The 17,500-nt window shown below is 42.9% G+C and overlaps 1 protein-coding gene across 4 annotated transcripts in view; it reads right to left on the bottom strand.

The window, feature by feature from the left end:
• myo9ab (myosin IXAb) overlaps window positions 1-17,500 on the bottom strand; it is a 107,383-nt gene that overhangs the window by 20,902 nt on the left and 68,981 nt on the right. For all 4 annotated transcript variants that reach the window (XM_060887535.1, XM_060887533.1, XM_060887536.1 and 1 more), the window contains exons 8-15: window positions 15,666-15,792; window positions 15,414-15,503; window positions 11,119-11,235; window positions 10,094-10,228; window positions 6,562-6,683; window positions 6,016-6,157; window positions 4,387-4,582; window positions 351-470 (exon numbers count right to left, since the gene is read on the bottom strand). In XM_060887535.1, the coding sequence (XP_060743518.1) occupies window positions 351-470; window positions 4,387-4,582; window positions 6,016-6,157; window positions 6,562-6,683; window positions 10,094-10,228; window positions 11,119-11,235; window positions 15,414-15,503; window positions 15,666-15,792 (1,049 nt within the window). The remainder of the gene's footprint in view (window positions 1-350; window positions 471-4,386; window positions 4,583-6,015; window positions 6,158-6,561; window positions 6,684-10,093; window positions 10,229-11,118; window positions 11,236-15,413; window positions 15,504-15,665; window positions 15,793-17,500) is intronic.

Genomic DNA, 17,500 nt, shown 5'->3' with positions numbered 1-17,500 from the left:
GCTGAACTGCATTGTGTCCATTACCATATGACACGTCAAGTCATTTCCTGTGAGAAATTCCTGCATAGATCCAACAACAGATACACTACAGTCCGTTCTAACGCAGTCTGGCCGCTTCAGGTACAGCGGATCGCTGACTGTCTCGTCTGTTCTGCAGTTACGGTTTGCTCGGTTCAAATTAGACACGATGTAAGTCAGGAGACTAGTGAGCTTACAGTAATATGTGAGTCCTAACAGTGACCTCTGCCAATCTAGTCCAGTAAGTAATACACGCTCTTCTTTATTTCTCTTTATCAACCAATTTGAACAAATGAAAACTTCTTATGTTCTGTGAGTAAATATAAACTTACTGAATTTTTCATCTTTGCATCTCTGAAGGATCTCGAGGCTTCTCTGGTGCACAGGGTGATGCAGGAAACTGAAGCTGTCCACCTTCTTAATGACTGTGGACTGCACTGCAGTGTCAGAGCCTAGTGAGGAAGAGGAAAGGAACAGAGCGGTGAAGAGATTATTATCTATATTATTATCTGTATCGTGCTCACAGTTAGACACAAGTAACGATAGGCTCGAATGCGATTAAAATAACAAGACGACATTGTGCACATCGTCGTGTTGCTGTGCGTTGTCTATGAACATGTACACTCTATATTCAGAACTCCAGGGCTCGTATTCAGAAAGTTTCTAAGAATGATCTCAGAGAGCTCTTAATTCAGCTTCAAAATGTCTAACTGTAAATCTTATCTTTAGAGAGATTTAGGACCGGAGCAACTCCGAACAAGGAAAATGCAACAACGTTTATCTTACAGAGGAGGCGGAGCTAAACCTGTTACTACAGTAGGTATGACACATTTTTTTCTAAGGCTGTGATTGGTCGCTCAATAATACAATAGAGACAAAGTGAAGGTTTATAATAAAGCAGATTTTAAAAGCGCTCCTATGTTAAGATATTTCTTCTCCTTCTTCACCTGTCAGTCATTTTCTCCTCTGATAAAGAAACTCTTCATCCTCTTAAAAGTCCTCCTCACTGCTCCTAACACTTTTTGATCTTATGAGCTCTTTTAAGGGTTAAGATGCTTTATAAAGGACTTTTATCCCTGCTAGGATCTTCTCTTTAGGAGCGACTCTTTGCATTTTCGTAAATACGGGCCCTGGTGTTAAAGACCTTTCTAAAAAGGTGGGTTCTTAAAACTAAAGAGATTTTTTTTCCTCCAAAACATTTTCAAGCACTGGTCCAACGTCAGAGAAATCTGCAACAAGATTTTAGCTTTTAGTTTGTTATGGAGAACAGAGAGACTTTATATAGAGTGAGTGGGAAGGTGTGTAAGATTGAAGAAGGTCACAATGGTAATGGACTATGATTTATATGTTGTTGTGGGGGGGTGTGTGTGTGTGTGTGTGTGTAAGTATACAAGCAGTCCTTGGCTCAAAGACGTATAAAGGGTTTGGTATTGCAGTGTATTTAATAACAGCTCCATGCAGATATTTATAACAAGGATAAAAATATGAATCGTTTGGTTGCATGTTTCACTGCAACAAGTGGAAATTGATGGTGTTGTCAGGGCTTCGGCTGCAACGAGTTCAGTCCGTCTTGTTACTAAAGTTACTCTTGAAATATCAAGACGAAGAAGAATAAGGAAAACTACTTAGGACATAAAATCTGACACTACTGTGTCCTTGGTCCTATCTTGATCAATTCCACACTGGAATCAGTTCGTCTGCTGGTTACGACGAGTCAAGTAAATAAAGTCACCATATAGCTGCTGTAGTACATAATGAAATGAGACAACGTTCCTCCAGGACCGTGGTGTAACATGACTTTAGTAAGTTGTCTTAGCCACATAAAGTGCATGGTGTTTAACCTCGTGCAAACAGTGCGAGACAAAAGACAATACAACACATTACAGGACAAATACACGTTCTGTATATTATACAGTATAGGAATCTGAACAAAGAGGGATGAAATGTGTTGTGCAAGACAGCAACCGTGTGAATGTGCAAGACAACGTGTCCAAAACCAGCATCTAAACAGTTTAATATGGGTGGTGCTGTAGACACGGATGTAAACTGAACGAGTGTCTGAGTGTGTTTTTGATAGCTCCACATCTCCACAGCCCCACTAACGTTTAACCACTCGCTCTGAAGATATCGTTCTAACTAACTCAGTAGTGAAGGCATAACAGACCACGACAGACCGATAAACGTGTCCACAATGATATCATGAAGAAATGAGCCCTTAGCGTTCAGCTGTGTTAAGTCCAAACAGGAAGTGTCAGGAAGACCGATCCTTATTTCCAATGGAAAGAGTTAAGAACTGAGGTCGATCATATTAAAGTACGAGTATCTGCCAAAGAGAAACAGGATGACCTGCAGAACTATAACCTCACAATTATCCCATTAGAACATCAAGCAAATCAGGTATATAAATCCATAAAGGAATAATCCAGAAGGACCAGTGATCCCTTAGCCTGGGTCTGGACACACCAGGAGGACTTGTGCTAGAAGCACACGGCTCAAGTGGAACGACAGGTATTATAAAATAATATTTATCTCCTCTAATAATAACAGATTATCAGAGGTGGGAGTAAGTCACACTTGTGCAAGTCACAAGTAAGTCTCGAGTCACGAATGTCTAGTCAAAGTCAAGTCGAGTCTTTTTTAAATATTTGGCAAGAAGTCTCAAATTTGCGACTTAAGTCTGACTCGAGTCAAGTCGAGTCCCCCATCTCTGAGTCATTTAACTCAAGTCTGAGTCAAGTCTCAAGTCACGAATGTCAAGTCAAAGTCAAATCGAGTCTTTTTTAATATTTGTCAAGCAAGTCTCAAGTCTCGTATTTGCGACTTAAGTCTGACTCGAGTCAGGGCGAGTCCCCCATCTCTGAGTCAGAGTCAGGTCTCAAGTCATGAATGTCTAGTCAAAGTCAAGTCGAGTCTTTTTTAAAATTTGCGCCTTAAGTCTGACTCGAGTCAAGTCATATGACTCGAGTCCCCCATCTCTGCAGATTAATATAAATCACACTCTATAGCCTGCCGTGTTATAAAAAAAAACCCATATAAGCAGCGATTAGCCAGGCAATAAAACAAAGTACCGGATGAGCAAAAAAAAAAGAATGGGATTTCAAAAGGAATTTATATGATGAGAAGCTAACTGCAGACATTACCAGCATCCACTCACCACCTGGAAGCCAGTTGCTGCGATGACCGATGTGTGTTTTCACACACAATTCATATGGACACTGCTATCATCATCTCCACCAACAAATCAAACAGATTTCTGATTAAAAGGCAGAGTGTTAAGTAAGACGTTCACTCTGTGTTACTTCTAAAGATTTGGCTCTTGAGCATCTTTTATTATGTCGCTTTGTAGAAGCCAACATTCTGTTTTCCTATTTAAGCTTAGACAAAAATTTATATAATTTAATGCGGCCTAGAGCTTTTGAGCCACATGCACAAAATTCTTTTTTCCCAAAGACTCCCATTATAAACTTTGGAGGTTTATAACTCGGCAAGCTTTCGAACTATCTACACCAAACTCGGCCAGTTCCATTAGGGTGATACTCTGGTGTCTCCTTTAGGATACTCTGGTGTCTCCTTTAGGGTGACACTCTGGTGTCTCCTTTAGGGTGATACTCTGGTGTCTCCTTTAGGGTGATACTCTGGTGTCTCCTTTAGGGTGATACTCTGAACAAAGTTTTAAATTGGTGTACCGACTGGCCTTTCGGTTGTGCCGCAGCCCCGCCCCCAAAATATGCAAAATCAAAAAAATTTTAACAACACGTGATGTCACGTGAAAATAAAAAAAATTGCACAACATGGGCATGTGACATATCAAAACACTCAGCACAATGAGCGGAACTGCCTCAGGAGTATTCGGATGACGTCACATGCTCCTCTTGCCTCCAAGTGTTTTGTCACCCTATCTTTCTGTCTACTTGCCTCCAAAAGTAACACTGACCCTTATGTCCACTCGCCTCCAAAAAGCACCGGCCTTTGCGTATACTTGCCTCGTCAAAGCCAACATCAAAGTTTGTCGCGACGAACTTTACAAATCTAGTTCTCATCGTTTCTCTTATATGCGAACATCGACGGATTCTTGCCTGGTTAGCCGTGATCTTTGGAAGGCTCGGATTTCCAAACGAAGCATAAAGCTAATGGAATTATAAAAAGTATTTGGAAAAATATGTAACTTGGCAGATACGTCTCTCTCTCCACGGGGGGTTAAAACTACATTTATACTATTTTTGGTATCGGAATCTACATCAGAATGTTAAAGCTCAAGCTGATGGTAATGCAAAATTATGCCACAGGATATATTTTACTCATTACCATGTGCATAACTATATTATTGTGTGTGTGTGTGTGTGTGTGTGTGTGTGTGTGTGGACTCACTGCTCTTCTTCTCCCCGTGTCTTTTTCCAGCTGCTCTAAAAGCCACCACGACTCTGAAGTAAGCCCTAAGCACAGCCCAGCGGAAGGTGGCCACGGGGTCGATTCCCATCAGGCCACAGATAAAGGCGCTTTTACTGCTCTTCAGCAGAGCCACGATGTCTGGACGCATGTGGTCGGTGTTCTTCTCCCTGAAATCCTATATAGGAAGAGAAGAGATTAGATAAGTTACAGCAGAGGTTCCTGAACACCACGAGTCCATCTTGTACACTAAAACGTGTGTGTTATGGTGCGTCAACACAACACAGTGATATGAAATCATGTGGACGGGGCCTTCACTACTGTCACAACCGGCAAATCATCACCATCAACTATGCTTCTGATTAAAAGGGAGAGCTCATGTCCTTCTTCATTTAGTTGAGAGGAGAAAACTGTAGATGACAAAAACCTTGTACATTTTTCCAGCAACTGATCAAAATGCTGCTACCAAACAGTCACAGACACACGCACACTCACACACACTCTCACACACACACACACACTCACACACACTCACACACACACACACACACGCACACACACGCACACTCACACACACGCACACTCACACACGCACACGCACACACAGACACTCACACACACTCACACACACACACACTCACACACACACGCACACTCACGCACACTCACACACGCACACACACTCACACACGCACACGCTCACACACGCACACTCACACTCACACACGCACACACACACTCACACACACCCACACGCACTCACACACACGCACGCACACACTCACACACACACACGCACACACACATGCACACACACACACACACTCACGCAAACTCACACACACACACACACACACACTCACACACACACTGACACACACATGCACACTCACACACATGCGCACACACACTCTCACACACACTCACACGCACACTCACACACGCACACTCACACACACATGCACACTCACACACACACACACCCCCACTCACACACACACTCACACACTCTCACTCACTCACACTGTCTCACACTCTCTCACTTTCTCACACTCTCTCACACTCACACACACAAACGACACACACACACACGCACACAAATGACACACACTCTTCAACAACTGTAGGAAGTGTGGTAAGACACCACAGAAGAGTGTGATTTAGAAAGAGAGCTGATGGTGTGTGTATGTGTGTGTGTGTGTGCTGTAAATAAACAATAGATTTGGTATAAAAGAAGTAGTGTTCTATGCAGCTAAACATGTGCTTTAAATAAAATGAGACCCGAAAGGCAAAATCTAACCAATCAGATTAGAAAACAAAATTAGGTCAGTGGATGTGGTTTGTTCATTGTGTTTCCTTCCTAAGATCCACATTCTCTTACACACACGCACACACACACACACACACACACACACACACACACACACACAGTATATATGCATAAATAAGCTGCATTATACTAAAAGACAGTAATATAACATATCAGTTTGACTTTTTAAGACACATACATCACAAATAAAATTGAATGTTTTACAATTTTAATAAAAATGTGGTGTAATTTGACGAGATATAAATCGGACAGCGATTAGGACTGATCTCCTGGACACACACCTTGACGCTGTACTTGACCTTCCCTGCGTAGTGGCGAATAATGAAGGCTGGCTCCATGACTGCAGGAAACTCGATGTAGCTGTTCCCCTCATGCTGCCTCTTAAACTTATCCAGCAGAGTCTGGTTAGTTGCCTGGGGGAAACTAGAGAAAGTGGAAAGTCAGGCTGATGATGAGCTGGGTTTCTCTCTTCCTGCTGTTCCTAAGTCATGTGCTAAGCTACAGTATAAAACTGATCTGGACACGTGCTGTGAGAATGTCATTTGCTATACCGTTGCGTCCGCATGCTTATTTTAGCCTAAGTGTGAGGAAATTACTAAATTTATAAATTAAACACAAACCAATGTCACAGGTTTCTTTATATCATCGTAACAGCAAACATGTCAGATTTCAAGTGCTATCCTGCACTGTAAATTCCTAAATTTTGTCAGTTTCCATAGTTAGCTACATGGATGCATCACATGCAAGCTAGAAAACCTTTTCCAGCATTAGACGTATATATATATATATATTAGCACATTGTATAATGCTCAATGCCTGAGACTCACTTGCACTCCTCATCCAGTAGGTGGAGCAGTGCTGTGGGTTTCTTGCTGATGAGGGTGATGCAGCTTGTGTTGTCGATGTAGTCTATCATATGCCAGCTGATGCCCTCTGTACGATACTCCTCCTGGGCACAAATACATTAAACAGAGTTCCTTGATAGATGAATAGCTCGCTTTTGTCCTGAAAAAACATTCGGTTGATTAGAACCGAGCACCGAACACAATTGTGTGCTGCTTTTGGTCGGTCTCTTTAAAAACGCCGTTATTGTCCACAATGTAGGATCATTCACAAGCTGAATTTGGTCCTAAAGTCCAAATCCTGCAGCTATATACTAGATTTCCGGGGTCTCAACACACACACACACACACACACACACACACACACACACACACACATATAACCACACACACACACACAAGTATTTCTTTTTCCTACTCCTCAGACGATTTTGAAAAAGGGAGTGTGTTGCATTTCTGAGGTGTAACTCTCTGCGTGTCAGTCCACCGCTAATGCTTTGCACCGGAGCATGAAACAAAATGGCAAATTAAAGCGTAATTGTCAGTAGGAGAGTAAACACTGGACTGAGGCCTTGCAGCCTGCGGCAGGGAGGTTTGTCTATTTGCTTTGGCGACTGTTCAAAGAGTACACACTGGGTTAAGATAAGAATGTGTGTGTGTGTGTGTGTGTGTGGTGAACAGCATGATGTTCACTCCTCTCCATGTGCTTCACACACTACCTACTGGTGTAATTAAACACCTCGCTAAGTTCCTCTACACACACGCTAGACATGCAGCTGTAGATTGCTATTATCTTTATAATGCATGCAAAGACACACACATATCAGTCATGAGATCAGCTTTATAACACCGAAAAAGGTTCATTTCAGTCTCACAGAAGGACTTTTATAGTGCCACCTTTTTTTAAAGTTTTAGAATAAGATTAATAAGTCTGATACACAACCGCCGCTCTAGATCATTTACTACACAGACTCCGTGATCGCTCTGATCATCATGAACCTTTTTTATCCGTTCCAAGTAAAACGGTCACTACTCTACTCAGTCATGCTTGTTACCATTCAGTCAACTCCAGAATTATTGGCACCCGTGGTGAAAAATATGACATTGAGTTTAAAGGTGCGGTGCACGATGCTTGAAAAACGCTTCAGAAAACCGAGTCGGGCCGACAAACAAAACAAACGTGTAGCCAATGAGCAGAAAGGGGCGTGTCTTGTCAATATGCGGCGGAGAGAGTGTTCAGTGCGCATGTGTGACATTAGCATAAAGGGGCGTGTCTTGTCAATATGCGGCGGAGAGAGCGTTCAGTGCTCATGTGTGACATTAGCAGAAAGCGATTGAAACACTGACATGGCGGATACCTGCCGTTACCTCTGCCTCGGGTTCTAGGTGTCGAACGTCGTCTTCGGCGTGAAACGGAGCTAAACCTTTCACGCTACAACACACAGTACTACAAAAACACATTTGTATTACCATAGTATTACTCATTGTGTTCATTTACTGATAAAAATATCCCCTCGACCAGCCGCCCCAGCAGGTTCCGCCATAATAGTTGCCTGCGTTACGTATGCATGTGTGGGGTGGAGCTATCAATACAGGGGTGACACCCATTTGGGTTAGGGGCGTGTTTGTTTTGGCGATTTCAAATGTCAACATTGGCTTTCAAACATCGTGCACCGCACCTTTAATTGAAGTCGATATCAATTTTAATATTAATTTACTACAAAAAAGACGTGTAATAATCATAATAATAATCATAATTTTGATACTGAGCAAAAGAGTCATATTTATTATCATTCAGTCCTAAAAGGGAAAAGCTTCTTCTTCAAACACAGTGCTATTTGTCACTTGCAAAGAAAGAGCCTCACTGACTGGACTGACATCACAACAGAGCTGGTGGAGTGAGTTATCTCGAATGTTAAACTGTCAAACACACACACACACACACACACACACACACACACACATACACACACACACACTGGAGCTAATAGGACAATGGACAACCCTTTAAACCTCTGTGGCTCATTTTAATAGACTCCAGGTTTGTGTGTGGTATAAAGAGAGTCAGGCAGCTACAGCAGTGTAAAAAAAAAAATTACCTGGTCTGATTAGAAAAAAAAAGTTACTAAAGTAAATAACATTTACTACTAATAATAAAGGTATTGCTGAACTAGACAAGGAACTGCGTTGGCCATGAGAACAAACGTGTTTAATGAAAAATCTTTTTTTGCCTCAGGTACGGTGCTCTTCGGAAAACAGTGGCTCGTGACTAAAAAGCTGCATTAAGAGTGTGCTTTCTTTGTAAAGCGCTGCATTCTGGGAGAAAACATTAATAACACATGAGAAAGTACTAGGTGCAGCTTTTTAGTTAATGTGCTCATGTTGAAAAAATAATAATAAAAAAAAAGTCCTTCGAAGATGAAAAACCACGGATGTGTTCGTGCAACACAAAGCAGCAGTTTTACGCTCAGACACTGATTTATATAAAGGTTTACATGTCTTCGTGCTGGAAAAAAGCTTCAGCTTGGGAACAAAAACAATTATACATGGGCAGTGTTGGCTCTGGTGTGTCGATCGGGGGTTTAAGCCCCAACATTGCTAAGCTGCCACTGTTGGGCCCTTGAGAAAGGCCCTTAACCCTCTCTACTCCAGTGGTAGTGTATCATGTCTGACCCTGTGCTCTGACCCCAACCTCCAAAGATGGGAAATGTGAAGTAAAGAATTCACTCAATTTCACACAAAAGAATACATTCACTGTGCTGTAATGTAGATGTGACAAAATTAAGTCTTCTTCTATATTACAGGGTTTATATATATATATATATATATATATATATATATATATATATATATATATATATATATGTATATATGTATATATGAAAGTGATGTGACATACAGCTATATATATCAGAATTCGTTCTCTGTGTTTAACCCATCCAAAGTGCACACACACAGAAGTGAACACACACACACACACACACACACACACCATGAACACACACCCAGAGCAGTGGGCAGCCATTTATGCTGCGGTGCCCGGGGAGCAGTTGGGGGGGTTCGGTGCCTTGCTCAAGGGCACCTCAGTCGTGGTATTGCCAGCCCGAGACTCGAACCCACAACCTTAGGGTTAGGAGTCAAACTCTCTAACCATTAGGCCACGACTTCCCCCTGTATGTAAACACATGGATTTCATTTGTGTTTTTTTTGGCTTTTTTATTATCTTTAAATTATTCTATATCGCTCTATTACCTTTCATTATTTTTGATATCTAGCTCTTCTTTGATGTTACTCATCCTCGTTCGTGTGAACTGAATTTAACAAAAGTACATCTCATCTCATTCTGCTCACATCAATCAGTGAGATCTGAGCACTTTTTTTTGCCCATTACTATGTTTCTTGAACATTCTGCTATCGTGGCTACAGTATTTGTTGCTGCCGCAGGAGAAACGACGACGATGTCGCCGGCGTCCTCGGTGAAGGAGCGAAAGGTAAACGAAGAGAACGAGTTACACACCTGCTCCAGCTTGAAGATGTGCTGGTTGAAATAGTGTTGCAGTTTTTCGTTGGCGTAGTTGATGCAGAACTGCTCGAAGCTGTTGTTCTCATAGTCCTCGAAGCCAAAGATATCCAACACCCCGATAGACAAAATCTAGGAGAGAACAGACGTGAGTATTATAACGCTTCGGCAATTCTGAGGAAATACGAGGAATATTCAAATAAGCAAACATACAGCATAGATAATACACAGAGAGATATTGTGAGTAAATTATGAACATTACAGTAGAGTTTTATTATAAGACTTTTCCTGCATGTAAATATAATCTGCTGGGGGTCACGGTGGCTTAGTGGTTAGCACGTTCGCCTCACACCTCCAGGGTTGGGGGTTCGATTCCCGCCTCCGCCTTCCTTGTGTGTGTGGAGTTTGCATGTTCTCCCCGTGCCTCGGGGGTTTCCTCTGGGTACTCCGGTTTCCTCCCCCGGTCCAAAGACATCCATGGTAGGTTGATTGGCATCTCTGGAAAAATTGTCCGTAGTGTGTGATTGCGTGAGTGAATGAGAGTGTGTGTGTGTGTGTGTGCCCTGTGATGGGTTGGCACTCCGTCCAGGGTGTATCCTGCCTTGATGCCCGATGACGCCTGAGATAGGCACAGGCTCCCCGTGACCCGAGGTAGTTCGGATAAGCGGTAGAAGATGAGTGAGTGAATGAAGACTTTTCCTCATAACTGACTTTTCTCCACAGTGATGTATTACTATTCTTTGTTAGGATTATTAATTACTAACCTGATTAATAATGCAGGTAATTAATCTAATGCAGACACTTAAAGTCAGTAACCCGAAAGAAAACCTCTTTGGTTCTTTTTCTTTTTAAGATCAAAGCTGTGGGACTGATGGAGCAGAATGGAGCACAGAGAACAAATCAATCCAATGAGAAGGAAACTTCAGCTTCCTCGGCTGAAGTTTTAATATTTTACATGGTTATCAATATAATCTGTGAGACCTTTATGGATTAAGCAGCAGATGTGAAGGGAACGGAGATACCTTGGTCGAGTCTTCTAGGTCTTTGTTGTTGAGAAGTGCGTGGTTGATGCGGAAGACTATCCAGTCAAAGAGAGCGCCGTAGAGAGATTTAGCCATGGAGTCTCTCACTGTCCCGGCCTACACACACACACACACACACACACACACACACACACACACAGTGACAACAGGAAACTCCACCAAGGTGTGAAAAGCCACTGAAATGACCACATGTGTCTAAATAAAGGTCAGTTTCTGTATCTAATTCACACCACGGTTTAGCACATTAATGCATGCAGGACAGAACATGCAGCAGTCTACAAAGCCGCCCACTCGCCAGCAGTCACGTAAGCACCAGCATCACAGACGCGACTAGAACATTGTACTTGACTTCATGTGAGAGTCGGTCTGTAAACAGAATTCACAGAATTCACATTTCAGTTTATTTCCTTCTTTTAAAACCATTCAGTATATAACAGCTTTTCTATTAGAGGTGGGATATTGTGTGGATATCAGGCCTAAGAAAAGCATTAGTGATTCTCTCTCTCTCTCTCTCTCTCTCTCCCCTTCTTTTAGCTCTCTCTTCCTCCCTTCCTCTCTCATTCTTCCTCCCTTTATCCCTCCTTGCCTCCCCTGTCTCCCTCCCTGTCTCCCTCCCTTTCCCCCTTCTCTCTCTCTCTCTCTCTCTCTCTCTCTCTCTCCCTCTCTCCCCTTCTTTTAGCTCTCTCTTCCTCCCTTCCTCTCTCATTCTTCCTCCCTTTATCCCTCCTTGCCTCCCCTGTCTCCCTCTCTCTCTCTCTCTCTCTCTCTCTCATTCTCTATCTCTTCCTCCCTTCCTCTCTCACTCTTCCTCCCTTTATCCCTCCTTGCCTCCCCTGTCTCCCTCCCTTTCCCCCTTCTCTCTCTCTCTCTCTCTCTCTCTCTCCCTCTCTCCCCTTCTTTTAGCTCTCTCTTCCTCCCTTCCTCTCTCATTCTTCCTCCCTTTATCCCTCCTTGCCTCCCCTGTCTCTCTCTCTCTCTCTCTCTCTCTCTCTCTCTCTCTCTCTCTCTCTCTCTCTCTCTCTCTCATTCTCTATCTCTTCCTCCCTTCCTCTCTCACTCTTCCTCCCTTTATCCCTCCTTGCCTCCTCTGTCTCTCCGCTCTCTTATTCTCTATCTCTTCCTCCCTTCCTCTCTCACTCTTCCTCCCTACCTTCCCCCTTCTCTCTCTCTCTCTCTCTCTCTCTCTCTCTCTCTCTCTCTCTCTCTCTCTCTCTCTCTCTCTCTTCCTCCCTTCCTCTCTCACTCTTCCTCCCTCTATCCCTCCTTGCCTCCTCTGTCTCCCCCCTCTTATTCTCTATCTCTTCATCCCTTCCTCTCTCACTCTTCCTCCCTCTCTCTTCCTCCCTTTATCCCTCCTTGCCTCCTCTATCTCCCTACCTTTCCCCCTTCTCTCTCTCTCTATCTCTTCCTCCCTTTCTCCCTCCTTCTCTCTCCCTGCCTCCCCTGTCTCCCTCCCTTTCTCTCTCCCTTACTCCCTCTCTCTTCCTCCCCCCCCCCCCCATTCCCATTCCTGAAAGGCAGGGAGATTCATGCCAAAAGCTTTAAGTGTATCCAGACCTACAAATCAACTCCAAAGCCACTGATCGATCCATAAAACACAGTCTGCCAGGCAAGACACTTATGTCGTCTCTACAATGTCAAGTAACACACACCCTCCGTTTACAAGGAAAATGAAAAGGGTACAATGTAAGGAGTAAATAAGCTAAAATGCAAACTTGGCTGATCAATGTAAAAGGGAGAGATAAGTATTCAAATACAGAAAGCCAAACACGACAAATAACGTGAGCACGGTCTTTCTGAAGCCAGCAGAGATTATCCAGGCTTAGCTAGTTCAGGTTTTTTATCTATTTCTGTTGTGATGTGTTGTAGTGTGTTTACTTCAGCACATACACATGCTTCTGACTGTGCATGTGTCTGTGTAATGATAGGGCAATTTAAAAAAAAATAAATAAAAAAAAAAGGAAAAGTTTGCAGACTTCAAATCAGAGGTAAACTCACGTCTCCCAACCTTCCTGCATCACGGATTAGCGTGTTATTTTTAGCTGAACTCTGGCAGCAAGCTCTGCCACACCAACCCACCGCCGTTACATAAAACGCCCCCTTTATGAATCATTACTTTTAAATCAAGCTTTAAAACTCTCTTCAATCAAAAGATCAGCACTTCACACGCACTCATAGGAAGAACGTTTTTACAGTATTTTATAAAAATGTGCCAGAACAACTTACATAAGCGGAACTGAAATACTTTAATACAAACTTTATAGCTAGAACACCCAGGATGTAGGTAGCTAATGATTCTGTAAACATACAGTATGTGGTGGTGGTTATTTCATTAAGAGCGCTATGTAGAGAGAAATAAAGGATTAAAGCTGTTAGGGTCATGACTAATGACTGACTAACAGCTTTTGTTCACCACAGGCGGTATTAAATCAGCGAACGTTGTGATACTGAACTCAGAGCTCAACACAAACACACTCAGGAACTTGATGAGTGATATTTAAAGTTATTGGGTCACAAGGGCATATATACACAGATGGGTGGCAAGTTAAAGGAAAAACCGCCATCGTCATCGTGGAGGCCAGAAGAGCTTTAATGTGCCTCATTGACATCCTGTGACTCATGGGATTGCTGAGGAGGCTATCACGCCGTCTTTAAACTGCTTTAAACAGCTTTGTGTTCAGGTCTTCATCGGTGAACATTTAAAGACTTCAGCAAGAAGGAATTAGTGTTAAGTCTGTAATGATTCCACAGTTCTCGGAGTCCACAGTTCCACTGGACTACAAACTGTCGTAGAAAGGACGTTATTTACTGTACATCGACATTATTTCCTGTCCAGTGTCACCTAAATGAGGATGAAGTTCACTTCTTAATCTGGTTCTTCTCAAGGTTTCTTCCTCAGGCTTGATCATTAGGGATAGATGTTAGAGATAAATAGTAACTTCATTTTAAACTTTAATGGCATTAAATTGAATCTAATGTCTCTGGATCTGTAGCGGACTGATGGAGCAACAATCTTTTAAACTTTATTCCCTCAGACCATTCCGTGACCTGTTATGCCCATCATGCTGGAAGAGATCAGGATCATCGTTCATTCAGTAACGCTCTCTTGCTGTCAGCCGCTCATGCGCTCGCTCTCGCTCGCTCAGGAATATGGTCGAGGATGACTCATCTGACCGGATCACTTTTTTCCACATCTCTGCAGACTAGTGCTTTTGGTTTTCTCAAATGTGCATTTATCTTTGTAATGAGAGGTTTGTGCACTATGACCCTGCTAACATCCCTCTCTGTGTAGCTGCTCGCTGACAGTCTGATGGCGTACAGTGCAGCGAAGAACCTTCAGTTTTGCACAATGTCTTGCATTCATACACAAATATCACACTCAGTCGATGTGCGTTTTTAACCATCAGAACCAACCCTTTTATTTTTCCTCTTGTCTTTCCCATGAGAGCTAAAATCAGATGCGTCTGCATGATCCCACTCTTCTACCCTCCTTTATTCATACTTGAATGCACTCTCGTGTTTTCTGACACTCATCCGCTCTCTGTCCCTTCCTTTTGGCTTCACGACTTATGAGATTCATCTTTTCATTTCTTCCTCTCTATCTATTTACTTCATTTATTCTATTTCATTTTCATTCCCCATTTAAAAATGACAAAAAATACCCTCTTACATTTAAGGCATTTGGCAGAGGAATGACTTAAATTTCATCTCATTTTATGCAACTAAGGGTTAAGGGCCTTACTCAGGGGCCCAGCAGTGGCAGCTTGATGGACCTGAGATTCAAACTCCCAACCTTCTGATCAGTAGTCCAGCACGTTAACCACTAGGCTATCAAATCCCCCTTATCCCTCTATTAGCTTATCTGTTTATCTTTTACAACTTTTACTTGTATGATTTGTTTTTATATTCCTTTACGACTGATATTTTGATTACTGCTACTTTTATCACATGCTTTTTGCTCTGGAGCATCTCCACAGTGTTCTTGGTTACCCTCGAAAGGCACTTATAAATAAAATTCTCCTATAATATTAAATAGGAATCACTTTCCTTAGATAAATATCTCTCATTTTGTTTTAATTCCTCTTCTTAAAATATTCCACAGAGCATCTTAGGATGTTAACTAAGGACGTTAATTACACGTGTGATGCAGTAGATCACAGACCGATTGAAAGATTCGAGTTAAAAACATACCAAATCTTTGATATTAAAATAAAAACAGCCACTGGTGTTGGATATTCATATTCACAATAAATAAATAAATAAATAAATCGTACCTCGGCCAGTTTATAAGGTACAATAAGTCGCTCTCCCACAGTCACGGTCTTTCTCGTGGTAAGAGCCTCAAAGAGCATCTCTTCCTTTACCTGAGAACAAAAAGAAAAACAAATTAGGCATACAAAAAGTAAAAATCCAGACCATACAACCTGAGATGACTGTAGACAAAGTCATGCTGAGTTACGAAGTGACAGGAAAAGAAAAAATCTATATATACATATACGTAGACAGACGCTTCTGCGATCTTTTACCTCTAGCAGTTCAGAGATGGTGGGCAGAACTTCGGGATTACAGATATCGATACAGTCGTCTCTGTACGTCTTCTTCTTGTAGCGAATGTTCCCCAGAAGAAGGATGGCAGACAACAGGGAGAAGATTCTGTCAGAAAACACAAGCGCTTCATTAAACATGGTGATTAAAGTTTGTTCATGCTAACAAATTGAGAATAATCATAAAATTAAAAAACATGAGTTTGATAAGGGGGGGCACGGTGGCTTAGTGGTTAGCACGTTCGCCTCACACCTCCAGGGTTGGGGGTTCGATTCCCGCCTCCACCTTGTGTGTGTGGAGTTTGCATGTTCTCCCCGTGCCTCGGGGGTTTCCTCCGGGTACTCCGGTTTCCTCCCCCGGGCCAAAGACATGCATGGTAGGTTGCTTGGCATCTCTGGAAAATTGTCCGTAGTGTGTGATTGTGTGAGTGAATGAGAGTGTGTGTGTGTGCCCTGCGATGGGTTGGCACTCCGTCCAGGGTGTATCCTGCCTTGATGCCCGATGACGCCTGAGATAGGCACAGGCTCCCAGTGACCCGAGGTGTGAGGAGAAATAAGTATTCGGACACATCTTTATGCTGTTTAATTTAATACACTTGCAGTGCAAATCAGATCATAATGAAGGAAAGTAAGGAAGGAAACAGTGAAGCCAGCAGTCACCTGAAAAGAGCTGCAGGATAACCTGAAAGCAGCTGGAACAGTTACACAGAACGATAAGCGGTGAACTGCACTGCAATTGTCTCAGACATCTTTGTTTGGAGATGTTTGGGCTGCGTTTAGGCCCCTAGAGATGTGTGCATCATGATATGGGGCAACTAGTACAGGGGCATTACAACACCTCTGAAGGAAACAGAGCGATGTACCATACCATAGAGGAGTTCCAGCCAAGAAACTTAATCTGGGGGGCATGACAGATGCTTCATGAAGACCCCCAAACACACAGCCAAAAAAAACTCAAGAACGACTTTCAAAAAAAGAAGTTGAAAGCCTTGCTTTGATGAGTTATTCTCCGGAGTTTATTTACGAAGGATTTTGAAATCGTGAGTCCATCAGTGGGAATTGAAGATGATTTGCCAGAAGTTGAGCGAGCAAGAAGTGAACCACAATCGTTTTTATATACTTCTTGGCCTCTTCTGCAGAAACAAAGTCTTTTTCCACACCTTTATATGTAATCCGCAGACGATAACGAACCCCTTCCAGGCCGCGCAGTTGCCTCCTAACCTCATTAAATGAGACTCGATCCCGGGCCACCTTGGCCGTGTGGTCGGGGAAAACAGACATCTTTATTTCTCCCACAGCATCTTGTCGTCTCTCTCTGGCACGCCGTAGAACATTCTCACAGTCGCTATAATACTGAAACCTGGCAATAACAGCGCGCGGTCGCTCACCATGTTTGGGCTTCGGCTGAGAGGTTCTATGTGCTCGGTCTAACAGCGGTGTTTCATCCGGTTTAAAAGCTTCCTTCAGCAGTGTAGAGACAACCGTAGTGTTAATGATGGTATCCTCAGGAATCCCGACTATTCCGTCGCGACCGAGATTCGTGGTCCTCACATTTATTTTGCAGCGAAGCAAACTCCGCGGTTAAATGTGCGAGTTTGTCTGAAGCGGCCTTATCGTTCACCAGCTGTGTTTTTACTGACTGTAGGTCAGCTCTAATCGTGGACAAATCATCACCCAGTGCCGCTCGAAGTTCGGTTTTAAAAATCTTAGCAGTTCTCGCTTCAGGGACTCCGCATCAATTACCTGGGCGACTTCCCTGGGAGATTTGGAGCTTCGGGGTAAAGACGGAACCCCAGGGTCTGGGGTCGCTACCTGTG

The sequence above is a fragment of the Tachysurus vachellii genome, chromosome 14 (genome assembly GCF_030014155.1).
Source record: "Tachysurus vachellii isolate PV-2020 chromosome 14, HZAU_Pvac_v1, whole genome shotgun sequence".
NCBI classification, from domain to species: Eukaryota; Metazoa; Chordata; class Actinopteri; order Siluriformes; family Bagridae; genus Tachysurus; species Tachysurus vachellii.
The sequence above is the reverse complement of the archived record's forward strand: the minus strand, read 5'-3'. Positions and strand labels throughout refer to the sequence as shown.